General features: G+C 40.2%; 1 protein-coding gene across 2 annotated transcripts; it reads right to left on the reverse strand.

The window, feature by feature from the left end:
• Positions 1 to 1791: 1791 nt before the first annotated feature.
• On the reverse strand, positions 1792 to 27310 carry LOC110453342 (fibrocystin-L-like). Of its 2 annotated transcripts, none has more exons than XM_021502255.1 (18): positions 26637 to 27310; positions 19300 to 19462; positions 18683 to 18910; positions 17652 to 17930; positions 16875 to 17123; positions 16261 to 16428; positions 15358 to 15591; positions 12480 to 13073; positions 12028 to 12190; positions 10637 to 10869; positions 10271 to 10519; positions 9311 to 9847; positions 7411 to 7715; positions 6753 to 7121; positions 5944 to 6343; positions 5575 to 5735; positions 4789 to 5017; positions 1792 to 3736 (listed from the first exon to the last, which is right to left on the reverse strand). In XM_021502255.1, exons 1-18 carry the CDS (start codon positions 27063 to 27065, stop codon positions 3402 to 3404), a joined length of 5325 nt encoding a protein of 1774 aa, XP_021357930.1. In that variant the 5' UTR covers positions 27066 to 27310; the 3' UTR covers positions 1792 to 3401. The 2 variants fall into 2 exon arrangements, with proteins under 2 accessions (XP_021357930.1, XP_021357929.1); XM_021502254.1 differs by having other exon boundaries at positions 12480 to 13127.
• Between the last annotated feature and the right edge of the window lies 1 nt (position 27311).

A 27311-nucleotide genomic window follows, 5' to 3' on the forward strand; every position in this document is an offset into this window, starting at 1 on the left:
CTGAAATCAAGATATTTTTCTGATTTTGTAAAATCTGAAATTTCTGGAAATCTTTTTTTTTTTTTTTAAATGTTTGATAGGCTAATGTGTCTAGATAGAGCTGTTTTGTGTGTGTGGAAGTAGAGAGAAGTGTATGTAATATGGTGCTGTTGTTACTGTTGATTCTCTAGGAGAACTACATCTGTTGTTATTTTTGTATATTTTGTACTTGAATTGAGAATTGTCACTGTGGGGTATGCAATAAACTGCTGACACAAACACTTCATAGATTTTCAGTGATGTTTTATGCATAAAAGTGATTATTGTGAGCTAAACACTCTTACTCTGTACTGTCGAGAGGAAATAGTTCCAAGCTTGATCATGTATACAATCTTTAAATGCTGGAATTAGTGTCAGCAGCACATACCCAAAATATATTTTCGATTTCAATGGATATCAATAGAGATCTTAAAAGATCGTAATTAAACATGGAATCCTTTATTGATAACCCTGCTTCTATAGGTGTTTGTTAACAAAAATAATGGAACAACAATCAAGGTCTGACTATTGCTATGATTTTCTGATCCGGTGATACAGACATGTCTTCTAAAATAGAAAAAAATAAAATTCCATTGGAATATTCTAGGATTGCAGAGAACGTAAGTGAGCATAAACCCCGGAATTTCGAGGTCATCTAGTTTGTTCAATTGAAAGACCTTGTTTCACTTTCAATGTCATGTAAAATTAGATATGTTTTATCATTTAAACATTTTCCTTTGAATAACCAAGACGCCTAGCGTCCTGTAACATTATCCACTTTCGAGGTCGCAGGGGCATGCGCAACATGTGTAAAAAACAATGTGTTAAATTTGTGAACCTTTACAAAACTGCTTCTGGATTATCAAATGGTCTAGATGCACGCTATTTGGCATGTAAATTTCAGATCTGAAGGGCTATCAAGATTTGCCAGATGGGTAATGAGAAACAATAAAAAGAATCTTCCAACAAAATCCAAAGAGGTTTAGAGTAATGATAACAAGCCCTTTTTGAAAATTTGACGTTGACCTTCAATGAAGGGCGCATATGTGTTATGTGTTTGTCAACATCATTGAATAACAGGTAAGCACTATTAGCCCATTGGTGCACTTTTTGAGTTAAAAGAACTGGCGACGTGTAAGAATTTAGCATTTGTTTATCATTTAGCAAGACTAAATTTCAGAGTTGATAGTTCTGAGCTGTACGAAGGAAAGTAAAAAAAATATACAGTATGAATTATTTAAAATATAGGCCCAAAATTCATACAAGTTACTGGCGGAATAATGGTATTGTACAAAAAAGGCGTGGGTTATAGAAAGATGAACTATGAACTTTGGGTTGGAAACTTTTTACCGGCATGACAAAAGATTTTAACAATCATTTACGACAAGAAACCAATATTGTTTGGCACATTATGAAATTTACATGAAAACAATAGGAAATAAATTAAATGCAATAAGGTAAAATAAACAAAAGTATTTTGAGTTAAAATCCAGACCATGATTCAAATTCGAAACCACGACGGCTAAGATCGGTCTATCTAAGCTACGTGATTATCGTTAATTCCATTGTGTTATATGCCTGAAGTGGCACGGATTCTGGTGGGTTAAATGGTAATTCATTGTAGCATTTATGTAAGAAATATGTTTACTCATTATATCTATCATATTAGATTTTAAGTCCAGAAACACCTAGACGGGTGGTTTTTATTTGTATCGCGAAGTAATTTGACTGTTACTCCATGTAAGAAACAAAAGCCAACTGATATGTTCTCCAAGTAACGTATTTTATTTTTGAATGTTAATTTTACTGTTTCTTTCAACGTAGGGATACTTGATTGTGATTCTATCATTCTCAGTAAGTCTTAATTACCAGTCTCTGATATTCAGAGGAAAAATATATATTTGATTTCAAGTGATTTGCTGCATTTTAAAATAGTGTTGTTTAATTCAATCATAAAAGCAAATGTCAAAATAACAAAACAAGCTGAAAACTTTATTTGAAATTCCTGGACGGGCACACGAACCCATCCTAAGTCATATGAATACACTAAAATCACGAATAGAATTACGTCATGACAGGGGAATGTACTGCTCAAAAACTGCTTCATAAGACACAGTTCGATAGTTATCCATTCTTTGTGACAATAAAAATATTAAAAAAAAGATATATCCACGTGTGTCAATAATATACGTAAATAAGTTTATGTACCTTCTTACAAATGTTAAAGTTGTTTTACATTAGAAAATATATAAACATTGTTTATTGTTGTAGATTTTATCTAAATAAAATCAGCGCTAACTTATTTTATTCAAAAGGCATCTTTTGTGAATATATTAAAAACTCTTCTCACTTTAGCAAATCTGCATATTTTTGTATTGACTATTTGTTTTCGAAATAATACAGTATATACAATAATTTAATTAAAATAGTATATGTTACACTTAGTTAAAATATAGCTGTTTGTCTGGTTATTAAACATATTTTGGTTACCAAAAGCATAATAAGTCCATCTTCGCTAGCCAAGTGTTCGCTTCGTATACACTTCGAACACTTGGCTAGCGAAGATGAATAAGTCAAACGAAATTACTAGATACATTCATACGCAAGCCTAATAATTCGTATCATTGTGCAACAATAGAAAAATAATATTTTGGTTTCTACGATGTGTTTTAAACCACATACAATTTATTTAACTAAAGTTCACGTGCGATGTTTGTGATTGACTGAAAAGTACCTATGTTTGAAAATATTATATCACTTTGCAGCTAAGATCATACAGGTGGTACACTTGCGTTACTTTTATATTTTATAATGTCATGAAATATTAAGATGACGCTTTTTCGACGTTTTGGGCGTTTGTGTAACAGCATGACTAAGATATGTATGATATACGCAAAAGTAAATTTTAAACTCAGACGGGTTTATTAGCAGTGATAGGAAAACTTGAACCAGGATCTTTGCCTTGATCCGAGCGTTTGAACAACATATTATTTTATCTTCTTTGTGAGACGGATGTGTTGAAGAGAATTGTCGCTGTTTTTCGCTATTGTTGCTTTCTATGTATACATCTAAATCAAGTGTAATAAGTATAATAAAAATTAAAGATAAAATAAGCATTTCTATCTCAATATGGTCACTATTTCAACACTTGAATGACATTCGAATAATTGAATTTGACATAAGTCATAAAGAAAACAGGATATTATGTAACCATGCTGCTTTGCCTAATCTATACGTTACATAGAAAACACATTAACTCATCTGCATTCTGCTTATAATATATTCCTCAAGGGACACCAACTACATTGAAAATCATTTTGTACCTAAGATCCTGGCTATGGTTTCATTTATGATGAGGCCAACCTAACAAATAAGCTGCTGTGTCAGTTATTTGGCAGTCTTTTTCCACTGTAATATGTATGTGACGAATGTCCGTCGTCACTTCCAGATGACTGATACAGCCTTCTCCTGTAGTCTTCTGTCTTTGCTGACCCCAAACTTCCTACGGAGGATGGTGGCAGTTGATTTTGTATTTCATACGTCGGAGTGAATGGCCTCCGAGCTAAGTTGTTATGCAGACGGGATATTTGGTGTTGATGGGGTTTTACATCAGCACCGAATGCTAAAGGAGTCAAATAGCAATATTCGCTGCTTTCTGTGTCGTCTTTTCTGGGATTAAAATCATCAGAGTTCACTGCCCAAGTTCTCGTCAATTGTTCTAAGGATTGAAAAATGGAAACAATTTTTTAATTAATCTTATATTGTCAGCAATCTTCACGATTTGCAATAGAAACATAAACATTTTCAGTACTCAAGTTATGACATTTTATTGAAAATTATTATCACATGAAAAATGTTGCTGGAAAGACGTAAACATTCTAACTGTCAAGCAATCACCTTTCGATTGTTACTTGATCACGTCAAATTGATGTAATTCGTCATTTAACCACTGATAAATACACTTTTTGATATACATTTGGTATAATAATAATAATAACAAATAATGATATACAGCATTTGATATAGCGCCCTATCTAGCTAGAATAAGTCACTCTAAAGCGCTTTACAATACGTAGATATACATTTTATACAGTCAATACAATTAGCTTAAACATTAATCATTATATTTTTTGAGGAATTTGCAGGAGCTGCCTTATCAGGCGCTAACTACTAGTCCTATGCCACCTGGCTAATATCTTCCTATGTGTGTATACCTGTGTGTGGTATGTGATTAGTATTTGAGTAATCTCTGTTCCACTATAGGCAAAGCAGTATACAAAAAACCCGTTATAGTTCAATAACCTCCCCTTAGTTTCGTTTTGGATACACGTAACTTTTGCAGAACTGAACTAGGGATCTATCACTGATCTCGTATTAAGATCGGATGTCAAGGGTGAGAATCACGGTATACACGGGAAATTTTCGCCCATGAAATCAATTTTTGCCCAGTGTTAATTTCGTCCTTCACTTTCAATTACTATGTATATTATGCTGTTTACTTATACTCGCTGTAATGATGAATTCGCCTCCACTACGGGGAGGGCGGAAAAGGCTAAACTTATACTGCAGCGAAAAAATCCCTGTATACAGTTTGTATTTCTGTATGATATTATCAATGTTATGTTTACTTTTTTTTTTTTTTTGTAATATTTTGTTCTGGATAGTATGAATTGCTTTCAGAAGTGATTTATGTAAGTTATTGTTATGCTGGTAAAATGTACCATTACATTGTTACAGTTTTTGGCGGAGGCACATGTATATTTAACTGACCTGCTATTTCTGGTGGCCGCATCTTCCTGCATTTGAAGGCAATGACAATAAACATTACTCCTAGAAGTATGGCTAATGGTGTAATGACAATGACAACCACAATGGGGACTGACAGAACGGTGGCACTGGAAAACGTCAATGTCGTACCCTCAATAGTTGCCGAGGAAATGTTCCCTATCGTCGACATAATGTGAGAGGCACCCGTTGTTGAAATGTGGTCTGTTGTTGTCTGTAATATATCAACATAGAAATACCGCTTGATTTTAATGTTTCTAGAACAAATGAGCAAATGAACCTATATTTATTGATAAGAAAATAGATTATATGCTTTGTTTATAAACAAAAATCGTTTTCTTAATAACAGTAACCATAATGGGACAATTACATGCCTCCGAATGTAGTTTGCATCTTAGTGTTAGATTATATGACTTTGTAGTGTAGCTGTTGGATTTCTTAGTCCCCGACGATTGCCGTAACCTTGATGACCATAGTTATATCTTTTGAGTAGTGGCATGGATACTGGCTAAGAACTATTTGGATTTCCAACTTTTTGGACCCAAAAGGACGGAACAGCTCTACTTAAATGTGCAATCATCCGTTCATCTTTGTAGTGACGGATTCCTCAATGGATACTGCTTGTGTAAAAACCATCATCAGTGTTAGGAGAAAAAACACGAGGAGAACAAAAGTTGCTAATCTTATGCCGTTATTGTCAGACTGCTTGGATTACAAAGGGCTCGTTTTCGACAAGCGATATTGTCTGATAGACTGAATGAAAATACCTACGTTGACAGTTAGCAGTTGATCATTCACTCGCAGGGTTGGATTTTTTATTTGCTTTCCATTGAAATTGAAGTCTTGTGAGTTTACAGTTCCAGCCAGAGAATCTAACGTGTCGTTCATATCAGCTGCTGTAGCTCGCAATGTTGCCTCTACTAATATACTGCCTATAGAATAAAAACATAAAATTTGATATAGATTTTCGACAACAATATAAAACCAATATTTGTTTGCGGATTGTTAAATGACCATTGATAATATTTATATTTAATTAGATACATTATTAACGCCATATATGCAGTCTGATTTTCCAAGGTTGGTTAAGACATGCATATACGTTCTTGTTGATTAACACCACGCATACTAATTAGATACCTTCTTTCACCGTCATGCTGTCAACCAGTGCGCCTTTGTGTTGCAATGTAAGGATGTTGACGACATAGATTTTAAACTCATCAGTTTTATTTCCAACGACGTCTTGAAAGTTTTCATCAAACTTCATTGATATGTTTGCTACCATAGTTGTATTATTGTTGAGAAGTTCAAGCTGGTTCTGATTTAGTACTTGAACTTGCACGTTCCTGTAAATGGTGTAATCTTCTGGTGATGACGTCACAGTAAATGTCAACATGTAAGTTCCAATCTGATCAAAGGACAGGTTATCAAACACGGCTTCTCCAGTGGAAGGATCAAATGTAACTCTTCGAGTTCCTGTCATATCCCCCGGTGGTTCCGAAATATTGCTCAGATTAACAATAGCTGTCCATGTAAGATTCTACAAGAAGAATTATATTACATAATTATATTATTTTAATATTTGTAACTTGTATGATATAATAAAAGTATACATATCATTATCTTACAGGTAAATGTTTATCTTTGGAATCCAGGATACGATAATTGCAATGTAATGCATTGTTTTGAAAAAAAAACACCGTGTTATTTGTCTCATTTACTAGTAAGTAATGTACTTCTATCATCGCTCCAATTCTAAATAAAAAGAAGGTATAAGGTGACGATGTTTCAAAAGTATAACGTAATAAGTTTTTACAGAGATCTACGTCAATGCCGTCACGTCACAGGCGTTTTTGAAAATTGATCTCCGAAACCTGATTGCAAGAGCGAAGATCAATACCTGCATACATCTTTTTAGATCAATCATATCGTACGTACCATTTACTTACCCTCCAATCTATATTGCTGATTCGCTCATTGAGATTATTCTCCAGTTCAATCTTCACTTCGGTGACGTTGTTTGTAATAATCGTGTCACTTGATACATTGATTCTGAGACTGATGTCTAATTTTTCTACAGTAAAAATATATGTTTTCGTACTTAAACTTTTCCCATTATCTGGATAGGTCTTGTCAAATTGAATAGAAAAGTTATCCCCGTAATGCGATATTCGGAGGTCAGTGAAGTTTGCCCAACCGCTAACTATGTCTACAGTTGTAGTTCCAAGTAGCCGCGCAGACTGGTTCTTTCCCGACATGAGATATGCTGTCATTTGCCAATGATCGTCAATGCTGCCTACTTTTGTCATAGAATCCCCCTTGAGTTCAAAAGAAACACTATGTATGTTTATGTGAATTATTTGGGTAAAATAATGCCCTGAAAGTTGCTATAATCAATATGTAGGCATTCATGCATGCGTAAAATAATTATGATTCTGTATAAGGTTATACCGATATTCCATAGGCTAAATTGTATTAAACGATTTCAGTATGCAGAGCCGCGCAGTATTACAACACGAATCAAGATATCATAATATGTTAAGCTGTAATTGGTTAATATTTCGTGTTTACATATTTATGTATACGCATAAACAGCGAATGTAGTACCTGCACATCAAACAGTTGAAGGCATGGTTGAGAAGGAAGCAGTATATTTTCATGAGACGATGCCGGCTGGAAGAATATCCTCATACTCTTTGGTACAGTGAGTTTTCCAGCACAATTTCCTGTTTCGTCCTTTCCGTCTTCGCGTATCTCAGAAAGTGGTTCACTTATACTAATACCTCTCACAGACATATTGAGCGTCTTACTTATGTCTCCTCCTCCCTGCACTTCGTTAATGAACTTTGATGACAAGTTCAGCAGGGAGTCTGTTGTCACTGTCTCATTTACCGTAACATTTTCAGCTTTAACTAAAACAACAAGAGTACCGCAAACAGTACAGTACATAATTCTGAGAGTCCAAATCAGAGTATGATGTATATATGTACATATATTCAAAATATTATGCCTTAGATATCAAAGTTAAGCTGCGTCTGTATTAGGGAACAAACATTGCGTTAAATAGTATAAAGAAATATGGAGTGAGTTATCTTTTTTTTAAATCTGGTTGAAAAATCACGTCCGGTATGCAAGGGCAAGTCAATTTCTCATCATCAAGTCGGTTTCTGTAGCTGTTATTTTGACCTCTAACGTATGACTTTGACATTCAACTTGTTTCGAGTGACAGTTATACGGAATTTTGTTTGGTAGCTTTAGTAAGGAATGTGTGTACAAGTCAAACCTGCCACTATCATTTAAACATTCGTTGGTTGTGACCTCTACCGTAAATTTATGATATCGAGTTCCAGCTAGTCTCGATTGGTTGATGACAGGTATACTTGCACATTATGTTTCAAGGAATTTGGTTGAAACCAACGAACAAACCAAATGTCCATATGCTCAACTATCATGTACAGATTATGTGGCTATTAACGATTGACTGAACCTTCTATTCGAGAAATTCCTGTCTAAAATACTAGTGCAAAGTATGAAATTTGTTTGAAAAAACAAGTAAAAACCCGCGAAAAACCAAATGTTGACAGACAGACGGATAGACGAATGTTTAAACAGACACGATGAAGCCGATATACACTATGCCAAAGACGGGCGTGTTAAAATGAAAGTTTAAATCAAATTAGCCTAAAAACTGGTTTCATTTTTAGCCCACCATCATCAGGTGGTAGGCTATTCAAATCACCCTGCTTCCGTGGTCCTTGCTATGTCCATCCGTCTTTCCGTCCGTTCTTATACAATTCGTGTTAGCGTTATTCTAAGAAAGTACAGAAGGTTGTTTTCTCCAATTTCACATGAAGGTTCATTATTGAACTTGTTAGCCCTATTGCACAACAAGTATTGGAGAGATCTTTTCTCAAATTTCACATAAGGGTTCCTCTTGGTTCTTAGTTATGAATATCAAATTTGACAGGCGGCCATCTTCTTACAGTAAAAGTTTGTTATCGCTATTTCTCAGAATGTACTGGAGGGATCATTCTCAATTTTGATATGCTGGTTCCCCTTGGTTCGTAGTTGTGGCCATTTGAGGTTGATGAAAAGATTGATTAAGTTTGCGGACAGGCAATCTTATCAAACAGATAAGAGAAAAGAAAAGAAACGATCAAACTGTCATAGGACTAATGAAGATGGTATGATGGTGGGCGCCAAGATTCATATATTTGTTTCAAATCACTAATTAAAAACATAAACGTTTGAATGTGTTGCCAACAACATATTTTGATAACAAAATACACTAGGGGAAACATCTTTAAAAAGGATAATCAGGTTTAACAGGTGGACCATTATTTATACTGTAATCTCTGTGTTGTATTTTTGTAGATTAAGTGTGAAAAAATTCAGTCTTTGTAAAAACATACACATTTTGATTGATAGAACAACTAGAAAAAAGAGTACTTAATAATTCATGTTTCTGATGAAATGAGGAAGACATCATTGATTAATAAGATCATACTTGCGGTTGGAGGATCACTGATTTCCACTTGGATCTCTATGTTCTCATCCACATCGCGTCTTCTTCTTCCAGACTCCCTCACAACATTAACCACTCTGATCTTCTCCGGTGGTACATCGAAAAACAAAGCTAAATTATGTATTAACGCTTCCCCGTAGAACTCCTCTGGGGTCAGTGCTGGTATTTGAAATGACACAATAAACGATGGATTTGTTACTATTTTAACTGGACTGCTCCCTCTGACTAATACATACAAGATATTGGAATCCCTGTCAAAGAAATTTGTCCCTATGACGTCGCTTGAATTTACGTCAGGAACAAATTCTCCATCGAATGATGGTGGATCGACTATATATTTCCCGTTTACCATTCTAGCGTTCTTTGCCAGGACTAGTTCGCCATTCACATACACATCTCGACGGTTGGACTGGGAGTACCATATTCCTAGGGTGATGGCTTGGTTATCATTGGCGTTCAACAGGAAGACACGCATTGTTTGTGGACTTGTCGTGGTGAAGTGTAGTAAATAAGGCGTACCTTCAAAAATATCACGTATCAGTTACAGTAATCCGCATCATTTTATATATTTTATTCAAACACATTTAGCCACACGTACCATTTTTACAGTAGAAATATCAAACCACAGTAATGAGCAAACTGAATTTTGATAAATATAGAAACGGATAACGATATACTATTTACAAATTTAACCGGTACTCTAATTTTAGGGCTTTTTGCGCTATAAATCTTGCGTTCAATTATGATTGAGCTAATTGAAGTTACTGTATATCGTTTTTTATTGCATATATTGTGAGCACGTTAATTCCTCGAATTATTCCGATTTGGAATTACAATATCAAATTTTTATATTTATTTTATTTTATACCTAAACATATTTTGTTCATCAATTACTTGATATATAGATTTATCATCTTTTACAATATTGTTCTGAATACAAACCTGAGGCTACTATAGACATAAATGTAGACAGACGTTTTCGACAGTTGCCGCCTTGACTACACCCACTATGGTCCTGTGGTCCATTAATGAGGTCCAAATACCCGTCTCCGAGAATGGCGACAGGTGAAAGACGTCTGGTCTCTGTGTCCGCGTCCAGACTCTCTATTATAAGCATCCCGTAATCAAGGTTGTGACACTCGTAGGCCTGCCATGCAGTCCTGTATATACACTGGTCATTTCGTATTATTCCTTTTGAAAAAATAAAGCGACCAATTGAATATAACTATTAAAACCAAATTCAACTTACATCATATACATTGTTAATTTTCTTTTACATTGTATTAATAACATTTATTCGCATCTTACCCTTATGTGGTGCAATGCTACTGACGTTGATTCGTTTGCCGGATAGAGTGGTCAGCATCTCTCTCGGTATCCTGTAGTCCCCTAGACCCCTTCTCGGATCGCCATCCCACTCCCATTCCGACTGTGATACGACAGCACCATTTGTCCCCAGAAAGGAACCGTCTTCGTCCTTTATAAGTGCCTTCTTCAGTCCATCACAATCCATGTCAACACAGTCACTCGGATTTATTTTTCTGTTTTATGCATAAGTGTACAGTTTAGGAATAGTACATTGCCGACTTTTGAAAAGATCTGTGTCCATTGGAGAACAGAGAAATATAAATGGCCTTGATTATGGTCCATGTACAGATGCAAACAACTCAGTGTATAGTTATATCATTTCGTTAGAGTTTCACTTTAGCTATACAGCTAGTCAGACGAATGTACTGATTTTCTTCCTAACGAGATGTTAAAACCCTTTCAGTGACACTGTTGATGCATACACCCGACTTTCCTATATGGATACTTTGATAATGATAAAATTCAAGGACATTGTGTGGTTTTTACCAGTATACATGAATTTCAGGTTCATATCATAGTTCAACTGATGTAAACAATCTTGACCAACATTACAAGGTTTCTTTGAGCTATCCACAAAGGTTTTTTTTAATAATTATTGAATTAATACTATTAAGATCAGGTCTAAAGTGAAAAGTGTAGAATATTACTTTCTTTAACCCTTCTTTAATTAACTATGTTGAATTTGGTCGTAGTCTGGTGCGTAGATGGAACACACATGTCCGCTCATAGACGTAAAAATGCAATAATCTGTGAATAGGCTACATGTCTTTCCATCTGGCTAGTATCTTCCTATGTGTGTATGCCTGCATGGATATGTATTGTGTTCTGTTTGTAGTGGGACCGTGTTTCCAACGGTATCATTTATAGTGCCACCTCACTTGAATGCTACAGCACAGATACCGCACCACCTGGGTTGTTGGAGTTGTAGTTTTGGATGTGTGCAAATTACTGATAATTCATATTGGCAAAAGGTACGAAAAGGACAATTACAACAATAGAGAAGGTAATTTTAAGCATCTTGTCCGTGTTTGAAATAGATTTTTACAATTTTTCTTCAATGAAGACTGATTTTAAAGCATGTTCTTCAATTTGGCTACTTTATATATTCATTTCATTCATCTGTCATTTTCCTCAGCCCCTATGCGACATGTTTTAATGAAAGATACATAAGTTAGTGTTTCAATTTGTGCAAGAGTATAGCAAAACTCGATAAATGAGGAAGCATCAAACTATAATTGAAATGTGGTCCAATTAAATATATTTCTACCAACAGGACAAACCTTATAACTCACTTTAACCGAAATATTAAACAATAATATTCATAAACTTACTCGATATTAGGACGATGGATAAAGAAATAGGTATCACTTTCCGAGTCATATTTGGTGATTTCACTAGTTACCACAGGGTGCTGTCCGTCATCGTTTGCTTTGTTTGTAGTCAGCATGACGTCTTTTGTACCACACACCGTCTTAAAATGTGCAAACGTTACACCTGTCGACAAAATATAAACACATATAAACATATCAAATACAATTAATAGGTGATTAATGGTCAATTTGTTTGTAAAATCTTTAAATCTTGATAAGTTCGAATTATACAAAGAGAATCGTGTGTAAATTATAAATAACCTTTTTAACGAATTCTCGATCATATATGACTATGATGTAGATTTAGTAAATCAAATAGTAATTTATTTATGTAACTGGAACATATTTTCATATAAAGGAATATACCAATTATTTAGCTTTACTACTGGAAGAATAAGGAATATAGTTCTTACCTTGAATGTTCGTTACTCCCATGATAGCAGGATATGTCCTTATTCCAATCAGGTCGTACATGGGAGCGCCGTTAGTTCCTCCCATAAAGGAAGTAAATGTTAAACCAACGTGACCTCCAGTTACCTGATTACCTATTGCAGTAGATACAGGTAGATCGGTAGTACAGTTATATGACGATGTTGTCCCGATGATGAGACTGTCCTTCACGGTACAATACTTCGGCGAGTATAAATGATCTATAGCACTTGGTCCAACTACTTGGGTATATAACCCAAGAGTGTTTTCTGCTATTATATTATTAATCAAAACTACAGAGTGTCTGTTGTTGTAATATATTCCTATATCATTACATCTCCAGATGAAATAGCTCGATATTTGATAGCACGAGCCTTGAAAGGTATCCCCTGGAAAAACAGCCAATCCTATTGATGAACTGTGGGCTTCATTACCCGATGGACCGAACGTTAGACCACATTCTACCCCAGGAACATGGAAAGCTACTCCGTTAGTACCGCTGACTGTGTTATCTGTAAGTGTCATTTCTTTGGACCCCATCCCACTTATTGCTCCAGAATAGGAACTGCTATCCTTGACTAAAGTGATAAAGTTATGCTGAATTGTTGTCTTCAAAGATTGTGTTTCGATTGCTGAAATTCGAATTAATAATTCATTAGGCAATAAATGAGTTACAAGATTGCATTCCCGTTTATTAAATGCATGTGAAAAATACTCTTAGCTACAGATACAGAAATGTAAAGTGAAGTTACGCTGTCATGAGTGTAAATATCATTAGATTAAGTACACGCATGGAAACACAAAAAAATGACACAAACACTATACGCCATGACATTTAATCTATTTTAAGCTCAACTGCCCAAAGGGCAAGTGTGCTTATGCCATGGCTCAGCGTCCGTTGTCCGTCGACCGTCCGTCCGTTAACATTTTCTTGAAGACGCTACTTGCCCTAAACGGATCAATGGATTGTAACAAAATTTGGTCTGGAGTCCAAAGGGAATTCAATTTTGTATCAAAGGAGGATGTGGCCCCCATAGGGACAGAGGGGTGGGGCCCAATAGGGAAATTTTTGGTAAATCCTAAAAAAATCTTCTTCTTCTTTACAAATGGAGGCATTTTTACCAAATTTTGTCTAGAACATCATTGGGGGCAAGGGGAATTCAATTTTGTATAAACAGAGGGCGTGGCTTTCCATGGGGGAAGAGGGGCGGGGCCCATTATGGAGAAAATAGGTGAACATGCTTAAACTCCTCCTTATGTACGAATGGAGGGATTTGAACCAAATTTAGTATATATTATCCTTAGTCAAAAGGGACTCAATTTTGTTTTGATGGAGGGTGTGCCCCCCTGGGGGCTGAGGGGTGGTCTCTTATAGTGGAAAATGCACGTAAAAGATTTTAAATTCCGTAAATCCCGTAACCATATATGAATATCATTGCTGGGCATCAAGAGACAAAGACAATCATGATATAAGTATGCACTCTTGTGTCTGGCCCCACCCCTAGCCCTAGGGGCCCAATTTCTTGGCCATAACTTTGAAATGGTCGGGATCCTCAACACATACCATATATACCATTGCTAGGTGTAACGAAACGAGGTTTATGAATATCTAAATGTACAGTTTTTTATTGTTAGAGAGTGTAAGTTATTTATAAGTTATAAATAGGTTCAATTATTGTCGATTAGAGTAAACGCAACCGCTGTTTGTTTGCATTTACTCGCCGGACTTGCTTAGAGGAGTTTGCAAGATTGTAAGTTTTATCGGACGTGATATTGAGATTACGTGTAATGTTCGGGTGTTCTGCTCGCTATGTATTATGTAGATAACCTAAGAACTGTTCTGTTAATCGTATTATGGGCCATTTTAGGCACTGCGAATCTTGTAAACTCCATGCAGTGTGTTCTGCTTCGGTAGCGTGTTCTGCGCATGTCCGGTGCTCGAAGTAGTTTCCAGCTCTGCGTTATTTTAATCAGCCATTCAATGTATATTAGGAATTTCTGCACGTGAATGTGGGGCATCGGGGAATATCAATGCTCCAGCGTCAGTTACACTCTGGCTGTCGCAGAGGTAAGTCGTGCTCTTGATCTCAGAACCGCTTACCTAGTCCAGCCGTAACTCAGCCCCTATCTTTCCTAGATATTAGCTATGTAAGCGTCTAATGACGTCATTTGAAATTTTTTAAAGTAGGGTTTCCCCATATCGTACTTTTATTTACATTAGCTACGGGCAAGGTCATTTGTAGACTTACGGAACTTGGTAGTTATTGAGGTCGTCAGTTGTCTTAGACTTTAAGGTGAATGTATATTGACTTCTGTAGTGCCATATAAGTACATAATATTAATATAAATAGGATATAAATTGTACAACTCTTTATTCTACAAAGCACCAGCCGGTTGTCATTATGGTTGCGATGTAAATACCTATTAAACAGCCTTATTTAACTTTACATTTAGTGTTGTCAAATCTGTCACTGAGTGGTTACTAAATAAATGTGAGCCTTGTAACCAGAGGTTGAAGAGTGCACCTCGATGACCAGAGTTGTTTTTTTACCAATAATGGCCTTGCTACCAAAGGTAGAAGAGGGCACTTTGCGTACCGGAGAGCTTACCAAAAAAACACCTTACGACCACGTTACACTAGGCATAAAGATCCAGTTAAGCGATACTTCATATCCTAGAACTTATGGTTCAATACATTAGCTTTTTTTCCTAGTTGATGATTTGATTGTCCGTATCATAGCGTCGCGACAAATAAAGTGTTGGTTGATTTTAAGGAATTATTACGGAAAATACGTTTATAAGCATTAAAACAGTGTTTTTATCATTATTATTATTATTATTATTATTATGTATAATACCTACCCAAAGACACAGCGTGGTGGATGACGTTGTCCGTAAGTGCAAGACCATTGGTACCGTATACTCCAACCGCTGCCGAGAAGCCGTGATGGAAGACACACTTAGTCACAGATGACGGGCTTTCTGTTGTCACCGTACCGGCGTTGAGATATATCAATGAAGGCCTTTTATCCGATAAGGAACTCCAACTACTTTGGCCAGTATGGTAAAATTCAACATTACTAAAGCGGGCAAAACCTAAAAACAAACATAGCAAGCGTCTCACTATTCCATTGTCATTAAAAGGTCTACAGACACAAATGATTGTTTTTCATCCAATACAATTCAAATATTGCATAACAAAGAACAGATGATTTTTCCCGCTCTGAAGTGTTCAGCAGAAGAAGGGTTGCAGTGTGTAAACGTACGTGAAATTTGCTAACAAAAGACTGCTATTGTTATCACATACTGCAAAATCCTATTTTCAATACATGATAGTGACATGTTTTTGTTTGTCAATGAAAAACAAACCTCTGTGATGTTTCATTAAATCTTACAAGAAATACGACAGCGAGTGATGAACAGTGAAGGTACAATTCTATTAATAACGATTGCCTTGACCTTTTACCGATCAAGTCGATATAAAAACCTATCGAAGGTATGCATAAAGTAACATAACTGTAAAATTCGTCAAAATATGTAAAGTAATACAGCCGCTAAAGTTACGGAGAGAAGGCGGGACAAAAACAGTATACTTCTGACTCGCGTAGCAGGGTCATAATTATGTTGAAATATTTTTTTATCTTTTGTCGCCGTTCATGTCAATACCTTGACGATGTTTTATTTCAACGTTTCAACTAATCAATTAGATATAAAATGTGTTATGATAAACGTTACTGCTCATTATGTAACAAATATATTTCTAACCATTGTATTTTTCATTGCTTGACACAGCCACGCCAACAACAATGCGTCCTCCATAGAAATCTGTGTGCATTGCATCCTCATCTTCTCCAAGTATCCGGATGTTTCTGGTGAGGAGACCTACTTCTGCTGACATAATCACTCTTCGATCGGTTATGGTTTCCTCATGTGCTGCAACAACATTATTTGGTGATGATAAAGAAATAGAACTCATACTTTTCTTTGCATGGATCAAATATCAAATTGACCCAAAATGAAATTTTTAAGTTTGCAAAATCACTGAGTAGCCGCAAAGATATATCGTCTTTAAAACGTAAAATTATGCTTGTCACATTTTGTTTGTGCGTGTTTTATCTTTCTTTCTTATTGATGCCATATACTTTTATTATGTATATGTTAATTATGTTTTGAATTAATATTAAGAGACATTGTCTTAAAAATAAATACAAGTGACAGCATAAAAAACAAAACTAAATAAGGGAAAACTTATGTATAGGAGAAAATAAATTTTAAATATTTCCTGATTATGAATAGTTATGTTTTCAATATGGTATTACATTTTTATGAGATATATGCGTCTTTGTTTTTGCCATATTCAGCTATAAGGCAATACGTACCAATATGTCTGAATTGCAGGGAAACGTTCAGTTCTAGAGTAAAGCCATCATTCGACACGCCCGTGATCTTGAATGTTTCCGTCTCCCATATGTCGTAACTGGTAGGGGCGATGACGATTTCTTCCCCGACTCCCCAGGTTACGTTATCAGCTAAAGTAATCGATGTATCCCCGGGGTTTCCTGTTGTGACCAATCTTGTCCACGGAATTCCAACATCTTTACCATGTAGTTCAAGTCCTCCATATACAGCTTGATAGGAGGAATATTCCAAAAATATTTTCAGTTTACAAAAACGTTCGCATTTGTTTTAAAGTAGCAAAATAGTTTTTAATCGATTATCCAAATTTTGGATTTGATTGGTTTTTTCTTTTTAATACAATAGAGAAACTTTATTGAATCAAAAGATTGGACCTTCCTAGACAATCATTTGGTAAACATGGCGTCCCGATATAAATCAAAATGTAAGCCAGTTATATGAATATTCCTTTGGTTAGACTACTTGGATCGTGGAGCTTCCAATATATCAAGGATTAATTACTGTCTTACGTTTGATACTGTTGTCCATATTAAATCCTCCCCTGGTGAAAGGGTGTGGCGTAGAAAATGTATACACATATGGGAAATCATTCGACGTAAAAATAACAATTTCCTTATATACCTATTTAAACGTGGGAAAATTGAATATTTCATTAATACTTAAAATATATAACATGTCAATCTGCATAATACAGTGTTATCGGTATGTGCGATAATTTTTAACTTAACGTATATGGTTACCTATTGTTTTCAAATTGACAGGTATGCCCGTGTTGGGCAGGTATTCCTCAGTGTCGGAGTATCCTTGACGCTGACCCCGAAGAATGATATCTATTTTACCCAGGAATGGATCATTTGTAGAACCAACCAGAAGGTTCCCTCCAATAATAATGACGTCCTTTGCACTCAGAGTGAAGTTTCTGTAGGAACTATTTACCGGTCCATGATCAAACTCCAACACGCCGTAGATAACGAGTTTGTTCAGCATCGGTATCACCGTGTCAGCTATCATGCATTTCCCTTTTCAAAGATAAAATGACAAGACATATCTTAATGAATCTTGTTTTCAGTCATTCCACAGGTCAATGATGTAAAAAAAGGAATCAAGTTATCGCTAGCTCACTATCTGGCACGCCCTATCGGTGTTACTATGTTCAGGAAATGAATCTTGGTGGGATTTTACATTTTTTTAATTTTATTTTTATTTTTCAAAGACAGAGAGACTTGAAAATGTAAATAGAAATGGCTGTTACTTACGGAAAATATTTCGCTGGAAACATACACCTTAACGTTAACAGACATTAAAATATTGGTATTCTTTGATTCTCCAGTAAAACGCAATAGGTTGCTAAAATTGTACAAAGTAATGAACTTTAATACGAACATTGCATTTTAACAGCATTTCTCTAAACTGAAACTGAGAATTTGGTCGAAAATACATCTTACCTCTCCTGTAACAAACATATATGCTATTAATATTTCCCCCATTACACCTGTTAGATTGTAAAGAATGATGTTATGAAACTAAGACTAACATTGATAGTGTACACAACTTACCTTCCCGAATGATTATACTTACCGTCATGATGCATTCCAATATTATTTTTTCATTGATACATTTGATGAAATGTTCTGAAGGAGAGAAAGGACAATTGAAAGGATTTCGACCCTTAGGGATACGTGTACATTTAAATTTATATCATATGCAACAATAAATTCCTGAAAGAAACGTATTCTTATCATCCTAATAATGTTTTAGATCTTTTAATAACCTTTCGGGATAGTGACGTCATCCCCCTCAACCGGAAATGAATTGTTTGGCCATGATGTAGGCGAGGACCAGTAAACGCAGGTCGTTGTTGAAGGGGTAGTCTGGGGTGTAGGTGGTGGATGTGGAGAAGGGATAACACAACCCTTAAATAAGCACTGTTTGATTTGTAAATTAAAGTGTAAATCCTGTATGCTGTGGTCATTATGGTACCATCGTCGTCTATACGATACTGTGAACATATGAAACATGTGTAAAACAGCTGTAATTATTGAATCAATACATATCATTGATGCAATTAAACAATGCAATATCAGATATTAATAACAATGGAAAGAATTAGTTTATATATTTTAATTTAGTTACATTTTAATTGATAGAATTTTGCCAACAAAGAATGCTTTCTAAGAGAGAGAGAGAGAGAGAGAGAGAGAGAGAGATCAGAAAATAATACTGGCTTCCTGACTACAACAGCTTACGAAACATGATTCCTATATTCATATCATCAATTTTATTCATATGTTTGAATTACTGAATTTCTTTATAGCATGACGAGACTGTTTAAAACGAATGATATCTATCTGAAATACCATATCACATAATTTCATATCAAGCACTTACCTAAGTACGCGATCATGCCGGACGTCTCGTTGTACTGCCAGTCTCCAAGGTAGTGAGTTTCTGGGTCTAGGGTTTCATTTGTTGCAGGGATAAGATCTCCATCTATCCAAACCTCATCCGGTTCCCCAGTCAAAGCCTGACTTATGATGACGTAATCGCCGTACTATAATGTATATTTCATTTCAGTAATAATTACCATAACTTTAGTATGCATATACAATACCTACACCCATCTTTGTAGCCCAAAAACAAAAGATTCAAATATCCCTACCTCCCTACCGTGACGTAACCTCTATCTCGATGACAGAGCCACGGAGTGATCTCCCTTCCTCTTCCTTTTATGGCGCCTGCTGCATGCTGACGCACGGAGCTTGCTCCAATTCAAAACATTGTTTTGTCGGTTTGGTTTGAGTGTCAACTCATATTTTTGCGCAGTTTGTGTGCCTTATACCCATCTGCCTTTATTGATATAACTAATTGTTGTTGAAAATTATTTTTGTGCCTTTTACGGCCGGTTATTTTACTCCACGTGTGCCGGTGGTGTGCCACGGTCCGCCATTATCGTGGGTTAATTTCCGACCTCTGTTTATTTCGGTGACGGTTGTTTGTTTCGGCAAACGTTATTTATTTTAACCGTTTTCTGATTTATATTACGGGTGAAATTCTTTCTACGTTGCGTACTTTGTACTATCGTATTTTAACCTTATTTTCCCGTTTTATCTGCTTGTAAATTTTTTGTTTACGTTCGCTTTGGAGGGTATGTCTCGGTCGGGACAGCGACGAGGTAGTGCTCATGGGTGTTCCCATTTCTTTGTGGAACGGGACCCTCATGATGCCTGTCCCAGGTGTCGTCCTTGCAGTGAGGTTTCGCCTTGTGAACTTTGTTCACAGTCAAAATCTCAGGGCAAGGACTTCATTGTTCCAAAGCTACCCTCAACTTACCGTAAGACAGATTCGTCTGTTTCTTCCGGTAAGCGAGGGAAGCAGAGAGGTAGGGGTCGTGCCACCAGCTCTCTGGGGTCTGGTGGTACTGTCTCTGTTCCTGTCTCGGGGGGTCTTGCTTCGGCAAGTCCCTCTCGTGAGCAGGGGGTGGCCCTTCCTGTCCAGGAACTCCCTGGAGTAGGGGAGGGGCAGCCTGACCCTGGCTTGGCACAGCCAAGGGTCGAATTGGCCGGGAACGCCCGTAAGCTTTCGCGCTTGCCTTCGGGTAGGGACTACCGGCCGCCGGTCACTGACTCTGTCAGTGATCCCGGCATTCCAGGTGGTGCTGTCGTTGGGGACAGTCTTGGTGCCGGGCCTGTTCTTTCGGGTTCAGGTCCTGGTGTGACAACAGACTTTCTTTCGGGATTGTCTGTGTCTACCGGGATTAGTGACGCGCAGCTCACTAATCCCGGCATCAATGCTGGTCAGGCATACCCTCCCGGTCAGTTACCCGGACCCGGTCCTATTAGGTCCGGTCCCGAGTTTCATTCTTCTGGGAACCTGGGGGGTTTCCCCCCAGGGGTTGGGTTTGCTGGACAGGGGGCCGGTTTCCGGCCTCCGTTTTCCCCTGGCTTAGGGTATACGGGTGCCTGCGGGCAACCATCCTTGGGCCGCCCTTACCAGCCTGCGGATGGTTTTGGGTTGCGGCAGCATCCCGGCAGTTACGGGCTTAGCCCGTACATGTCCGGGTTTCCACCTGGAGGGAGTGGCGGTCCACCTTCGCCCTTTGGGCAAGTTGGCCAGCCCCAGTCTCAGGCAGGCCAGTTTGGCCAGTTCTGGGGTCACTCCCAGCCCGCGGGACCTTTCCCCTATCCTCCGGGATATGGGTTTAACCCCATGGCATTTCCGTCATGGAATCCTTGGGGTTTGGTCTCTCCCTCGCGGAGACGTGTTAGCATAGCCCGTACATGTCCGGGTTTCCACCTGGAGGGAGTGGCGGTCCACCTTCGCCCTTTGGGCAAGTTGGCCAGCCCCAGTCTCAGGCAGGCCAGTTTGGCCAGTTCTGGGGTCACTCCCAGCCCGCGGGACCTTTCCCCTATCCTCCGGGATATGGGTTTAACCCCATGGCATTTCCGTCATGGAATCCTTGGGGTTTGGTCTCTCCCTCGCGGAGACGTGTTAGCAGTTCTGTTGACCCCCCCCAACTTTCTGCTACTTCGGGGGCCTTATCGGCCGGTCCTAAGAAGGTGTGTCGGACCTTTAGGACTTCTGCCTCTCGGGCAGGCTCGTTGGTCTCTGGGTCCAAGGGTAGGGTTTTGGCTACTAAGCCTAAACCTACAGCCACGGCCGTTAGGCGCACTGCACCTAAACGCCGGTACGGGGAGCCTTCTCTCGGGTTGGCCCCTCTGGCTGGCCCATTTCCTCCGCCCCAGGCTTCTGGTCTGGATGGTGTGGAGGCTATGGACGTTGAGGGCGCGGGTATGGCAGAGGACAATGATGTTGTTCATCTTTCACCTGGTTGTTCGGATATAGACGCTGGTCTTTCCGAGTCGTCTGACGACAGTCCTCAGGAGGGCTTGCCCTCAGAGGAGGACTTCCAGGATGAGGGAGACCCTGAGGCTGCTGAGGTTGAGGCCCAGCATGTGTTATCCGGTATGCGGGGCCTTAGGGCTGACGTTTCCCGGATTCTTGGGGAGGAGGTTTGCCCACCACCTTCGGCATCATCTGTCCCCGAGTCCACCACCCTTTTGGGTTCTTTGGTGGCTCCTCGGGTGTCCGCTCGGTCGGACCGCTCTCTGCCAGAAGGCACCATTGTGTCTTCAGCTCTGGCCACCGCCCAGTCTCGGGTTTTAGGGAAGAATTCTTCTTCAACCCGTAGTCCTGGGTATGCTGGGTTGCAGCTCAGTGTTGGCGATTTGTCAGAGGTGCACGCCACTGACTATGCCACACATGATGGTCTGCTTGCCCCTCAACCAGCTAAGCTGGAATCGAGGGAACTTGCAGCTTGGCCCGGTAAATCGGTGGACCAGGTGGTGTTCGGTCCCAAAGAACACCACAAGATGGAGAGACTGCTGCGTCTCTCCATCCAGATTCTGTCGTATATAGACTACTTGACGGTTTGTCTATATAGGGTATCCGACTTGCCTGAGGGTCGGATAACCGAGACAGAGCAGGCCGACATCCAGGACAGAGTGACCTCTGCCCTGAACGGGGCATTGAGAGCGCTGGCAGCTTTACAGGTGTCATCCCTCGTCAATGTCTTGTTGGCTAGGCGGTTTTCAGTTTTGAAAAATCGCCCGGTCGATGAGCCTTACCGTTCCAGACTGTTGACTGCCCCCTTCTCAGGGTCCACTCTTTTTGGAGGGGCCCTTCCTTCTGTTCAGAAGGATTTGAAGGAGGACTCGGTCGCCTCTGCACTTCTGGTGAAGAGGATTCAGGCTGAGAAGGCCAGTACCTCGCAGGGGTCAGCGCCTCCTAAGAAGAAGGCTAAACCTTCGGCTTCGCAGTCCTCTGCGCAGCCCAAGTATAAGCCTCCCTTCAAGGGCAACAAATGGAAGGGTAAGAAGGGTAAGAACCCTCCTGGGGGTAAGAAGAAGGGTTCCTGACTCTTTTCTTCCCTCCTTGGTCGTGTCAGACGACGAGTTTGGCCGGGAGGAATGCAGTCCTCTCGGCTCAAGCTTAGGTCCTTCTCCCGCAGGATTAGGCTTCGGGTCAGCAGACGATTCTCTTGCCTGGCAAGGTCTCGATCTGCCTCGACCAGATCTTCCTGTGGGGGGTCGTCTTTCTGCTTTCCTTCCAGAGTGGAAGGAAATTACGGAAGACGCATGGACCTTGTCTGTGATCAAGGAGGGGTTAGGCATTCCGCTAGTGCGGGATCCGCCCTTAGCGTCAGAGCCAATCTTTTTTCCTCCACCGGGGGATCCGGAAAAGGCTCTGGCGCTCCAGGAGGAAGTAAGGACCATGCTTTCCAAGGGCGCGGTCGAGGAGGTTCCTATGTCGGGATGCACTCCCGGGTTCTACTCCAGAATGTTTCTGGTTCGGAAGAAGTCCGGGGCGTGGCGTCCCATCATAGATCTAAGTGCCTTCAACAAGCACGTAGATTCTCCTCACTTCAAGATGGAGACTCCTCGGGGTATTATCGCCTCCGTGAGAGAGGGAATGTGGGCGACTTCAGTAGATCTAAAGGACGCCTACTTCCACATCCCCATCAAGAAGTCGGCACGGAAGTACCTCCGTTTTACTTGCAACGGAAAGGTCTTCCAGTTCCGGGCCATGCCGTTCGGGCTCACGACTGCACCTTTGGTTTTCACCAAGCTGCTGCAGGTGGTCGTGGGATTCCTGCACTCTCGAGGAATAGATGTTCACATCTATTTCGACGACTCCCTCATGCTCCACCTAGTGAGAGAGTCTCTGGTACAGGTCACCCGGTTGGTTCTGAAACTCTTACTCAAGGTCGGCTTCATTCCTTCCAGAGAAAAGTCGGAGGTTTCCCCATCTCAGGATTTTGTTTTTCTGGGGAACCGTTTCAATACGGTTCAGGGCATCGCCCTTCCACCGATGGAGAAGTTCGAGAAGGCCAGGGCTTTTGCTCTGACCTTTATCGGCCGGTCTCAAGTCCAGGTACGTTGGTTTCTCAGTTTTCTGGGATATCTCAACGCCCTGGCCGATGTGGTCCCCTTAGGGAGACTTCACATCAGGCCTCTCCAGATGTTTCTCCTTGCCAACTGGGTCCCTTCTTCAAGGGATTGGGAAGCCTTGCTTCCTCTGAACCAGTCGGTCAAGGAGTACGCACGCTGGTGGACTCATCAGGACAATGTTCTCCGAGGGGTTCCTTTGTCCAAGCCAGTTCCCACTATGACCCTGTACACGGATGCATCCATGACAGGGTGGGGAGCTTATCTCGACGGGCGTTGCCAGTCGGGGGAGTGGTCTGGGGAACAGCTCTCGGAGCACAGCAATGTGCTCGAGATGAGGGCTGTTCTGTTGGCTCTGCAGTCTTTTCGGGAGATCCTGCATTCCAAGGTGGTTTGTGTGGCTACGGACAACACTACGGTTGTCGCGTATCTGGAGAGACAGGGGGGAACCAGGTCTCACACCCTGTGTGCCCTCGCTATCCGCATTCTGCTTCTATGTCAGGAAATGCAGTTGACAATTTGTGTCAAGCATCTACCAGGCAGGTTGAATGTTCTGGCGGATACTCTTTCCAGGCGCCGCCAGCCGGTTTTGACAGAGTGGCAACTGAATCCCTCGATTTTCGTGGGAATTTGTCAGGTGTGGGACAGGCCTCACATAGACCTGTTCGCCACTTCACTGAACAATCAGTTGCCAACGTTTGTCTCTCCGGTACCAGATCCAAGGGCTTGGGCCGTGGACGCTCTGTCTCTGGATTGGGAGGGAATGCATGCATATGCATTCCCACCCTTCAACATGGTGGGCAGGGTGCTGCAGAAGTTTCGGGAGCATCAGTGTTCCCTCCTCCTGATAGCGCCCCTGTGGCCGAGGCAGCCTTGGTTTCCGGAGCTTTTGTCGCTTCTGGTGGAAGAGCCCCTGGCTCTTCCTCTCAGAGCGAACCTCCTTCGCCAGCCTCGTTCCAGGACGATGCACTCTCGTCCGGAGATCCTCCACCTTCACGCGTGGAAGCTATCTCAGGAGGCCTCGCTCAGGCGGGCTTTTCTAGGGACGTGTCAGATCGCATCGCTCGATCAATTAGGGCTTCCTCATCTGCCGTCTACCAGTCACGATGGAAGATTTACTGTGATTGGTGTGTCGGCAGGAAGGTTGATCCGATCAAGGCTACTGTCCAGGTGATTGCGGACTTCCTTCTTTGGCTGTTTAGGGACCGCAATCTTGCCCCTGGCACTATCGCTGGTTATCGCACGGCCATTGCTAGTGTTCTCTCTGTTCATGGTAGGTCGGAGGTAGGCTCGTCCTCCTCTCTTTCTGCCTTGATTAGGGGGTTTGGGTTGGACAGGCCTAGGGTCCGGCAGTTGGCTCCGCAGTGGAATTTGCCACTGGTGCTCGAATCGCTGATGCGGGCACCTTATGAGCCTTTAGCGTCTGCCTCCTTGAAGTTTGTTACTTACAAGGTGGTATTCCTTGTTGCCCTGGCCTCAGGTCGAAGGAGGAGTGAGATTCATGCCTTGTCTTCTCACCCCTCTTGCCTCCGATGGTCCAGGAATTACTCTGCCGTTACCCTTCTCACTGATCCTGCCTTTATGGCTAAGAATCAGGTTCCTGGCTTCTCGCCCGATCCGATTAAGATTCCGTCTTTGACTGCCTTCGTTGGAGCTGAGGAACGGGATAGGTTGCTCTGTCCCTGTCGGGCGCTTAGGTTTTACCTCGATAAAACCAGGGGGGGGCGAGGTCCTCGATCTCGTCTGTTTTTGCCCATTAAGCAGGGTCAACAGGATATCTCTTCTCAGTCAGTGTCTAGATGGATCTGTCAGGTCATCAAGTACGGTTACGACCACTCGGATGATCAGGTTCGGGCGTTGTATAAGGTGAGGGCGCATGAGATCAGGGCCCTTGCTGCGTCATGGGCCCTCCTCAATGGGTCCCCCTTTCAGGAGGTCATGTCCGCAGCTTTCTGGCGCGGACAGACTACCTTCACGGATTTTTATCTCCGGTCCTTGGCCTCTCATTCTGATGGATTGTATTCCCTTGGACCGGTGGTGGTTGCACAGTCTGTGGCTGTTCCTCCACAGTAATTCAGTGATTTTAAATAGTATGCTATCAGGCACCACGGTGGTACACCTGCTCGTTTCACGGGGAGGTTTTCCATTTTTTAATTACTTTCGGGGCTTTATTAGGGGGGTTCCTTGAACCTTTTCCCTACCTTGAGCATGTCTCGAGTTTGTTCCGTCAGCCTGGTCTGCCTGGATTCGAAGCCTCCACTACGGTAAGACGAATTCGCATACTAAAGTTATGGTAATTATTACTGAAATGAAATTGAGGTTTTTGAAGTAAAACCAATTTTCATGATGTAATACTTACCATAACTTTATGGAGTCCCACCCTGTATTCCTCCCCTTGCCTCCTCATCCTGGCTGCCTTTAGGCTCCATAAAAGGGGGTTTGAGGAAGGGAGATCACTCCGTGGCTCTGTCATCGAGATAGAGGTTACGTCACGGTAGGGAGGTAGGGATATTTGAATCTTTTGTTTTTGGGCTACAAAGATGGGTGTAGGTATTGTATATGCATACTAAAGTTATGGTAAGTATTACATCATGAAAATTGGTTTTACTTCAAAAACCTCAAAATGATCAAAGTATAACATAATTTGCTTATAAACACACATTAATTAAAAAAAGACATCATTGAAATGATGACCTTAGTAAATATGTATTACAGCATAAATACAATATCTAGATAACATCAACAGCATATTTTCCAAATGTTAAATACTTGATATAATACCTGCATTCTATAAGCATTCCCGTAGTAGCTGAAATTAGTCAATATGGTGTCATAATCAAAGTTCCACAGATAAGATTCACCAGAGACCAAGTTCGTCATCCAGCCGTTTGCCGGATCGATAGCACGATAACGATACTGGTGTTTTGTTGATCCGTATGCGTTGGTAAAGACGATAGGCCAACTCCAAGAAGTGAACGATACAGCGAATCTGAAGAGTTTGACATCTGCTGGACAAGTGCATAATGGGATGTTTGATGAGTTTGAAAATAAAGTACAGTTTGACGGTAACGTTCCTGTACATGGTACCACCTTACAGGACGGATATCCACACAGCGACCCATCCATGTCTTCGTACACCGATTCCCAGATCCAGTCGTTGTTCACACGAATATCAACATTACTAAATGTTAGATTCTGTGTTCTGTACATGTATCCACCACAAAGTGAATCACATCGCTCTGGAATCCTGGTAATGGCTAGGGCTGAACAGTCGGGTTTGTCAAAGTTAACAAAACTGACATTACGGATTGTGAATCCAAAGTTATAAGGAGATAAAACGCCTGCTTTGGTACAACTATGTGTCGGTTTACTTGATCCATAGCCAGCAATTATCGAATCTTACAAAAGGGGACTATCATCAGTATATTGATTTCCCTCTACAATCGCTTTCCCCTC

Source organism: Mizuhopecten yessoensis, unplaced genomic scaffold, assembly GCF_002113885.1.
Source record: "Mizuhopecten yessoensis strain PY_sf001 unplaced genomic scaffold, ASM211388v2 scaffold7281, whole genome shotgun sequence".
Classification (NCBI taxonomy): Eukaryota; Metazoa; Mollusca; class Bivalvia; order Pectinida; family Pectinidae; genus Mizuhopecten; species Mizuhopecten yessoensis.

Coding starts and splice junctions, on each gene's coding strand:
- LOC110453342 (XM_021502254.1), bottom strand. CDS start 27,065: ATGTACAGAACACAGAATCTAACATTTAGTAATGTTGATATTCGTGTG. Junction 10,870..12,027: donor ATCCATCGTCCTAATATCGA/GTAAGTTTATGA, acceptor TGCATAAAACAG/AAAAATAAATCCGAGTGACT. Junction 5,736..5,943: donor CAGCATGACGGTGAAAGAAG/GTATCTAATTAG, acceptor TTTATTCTATAG/GCAGTATATTAGTAGAGGCA.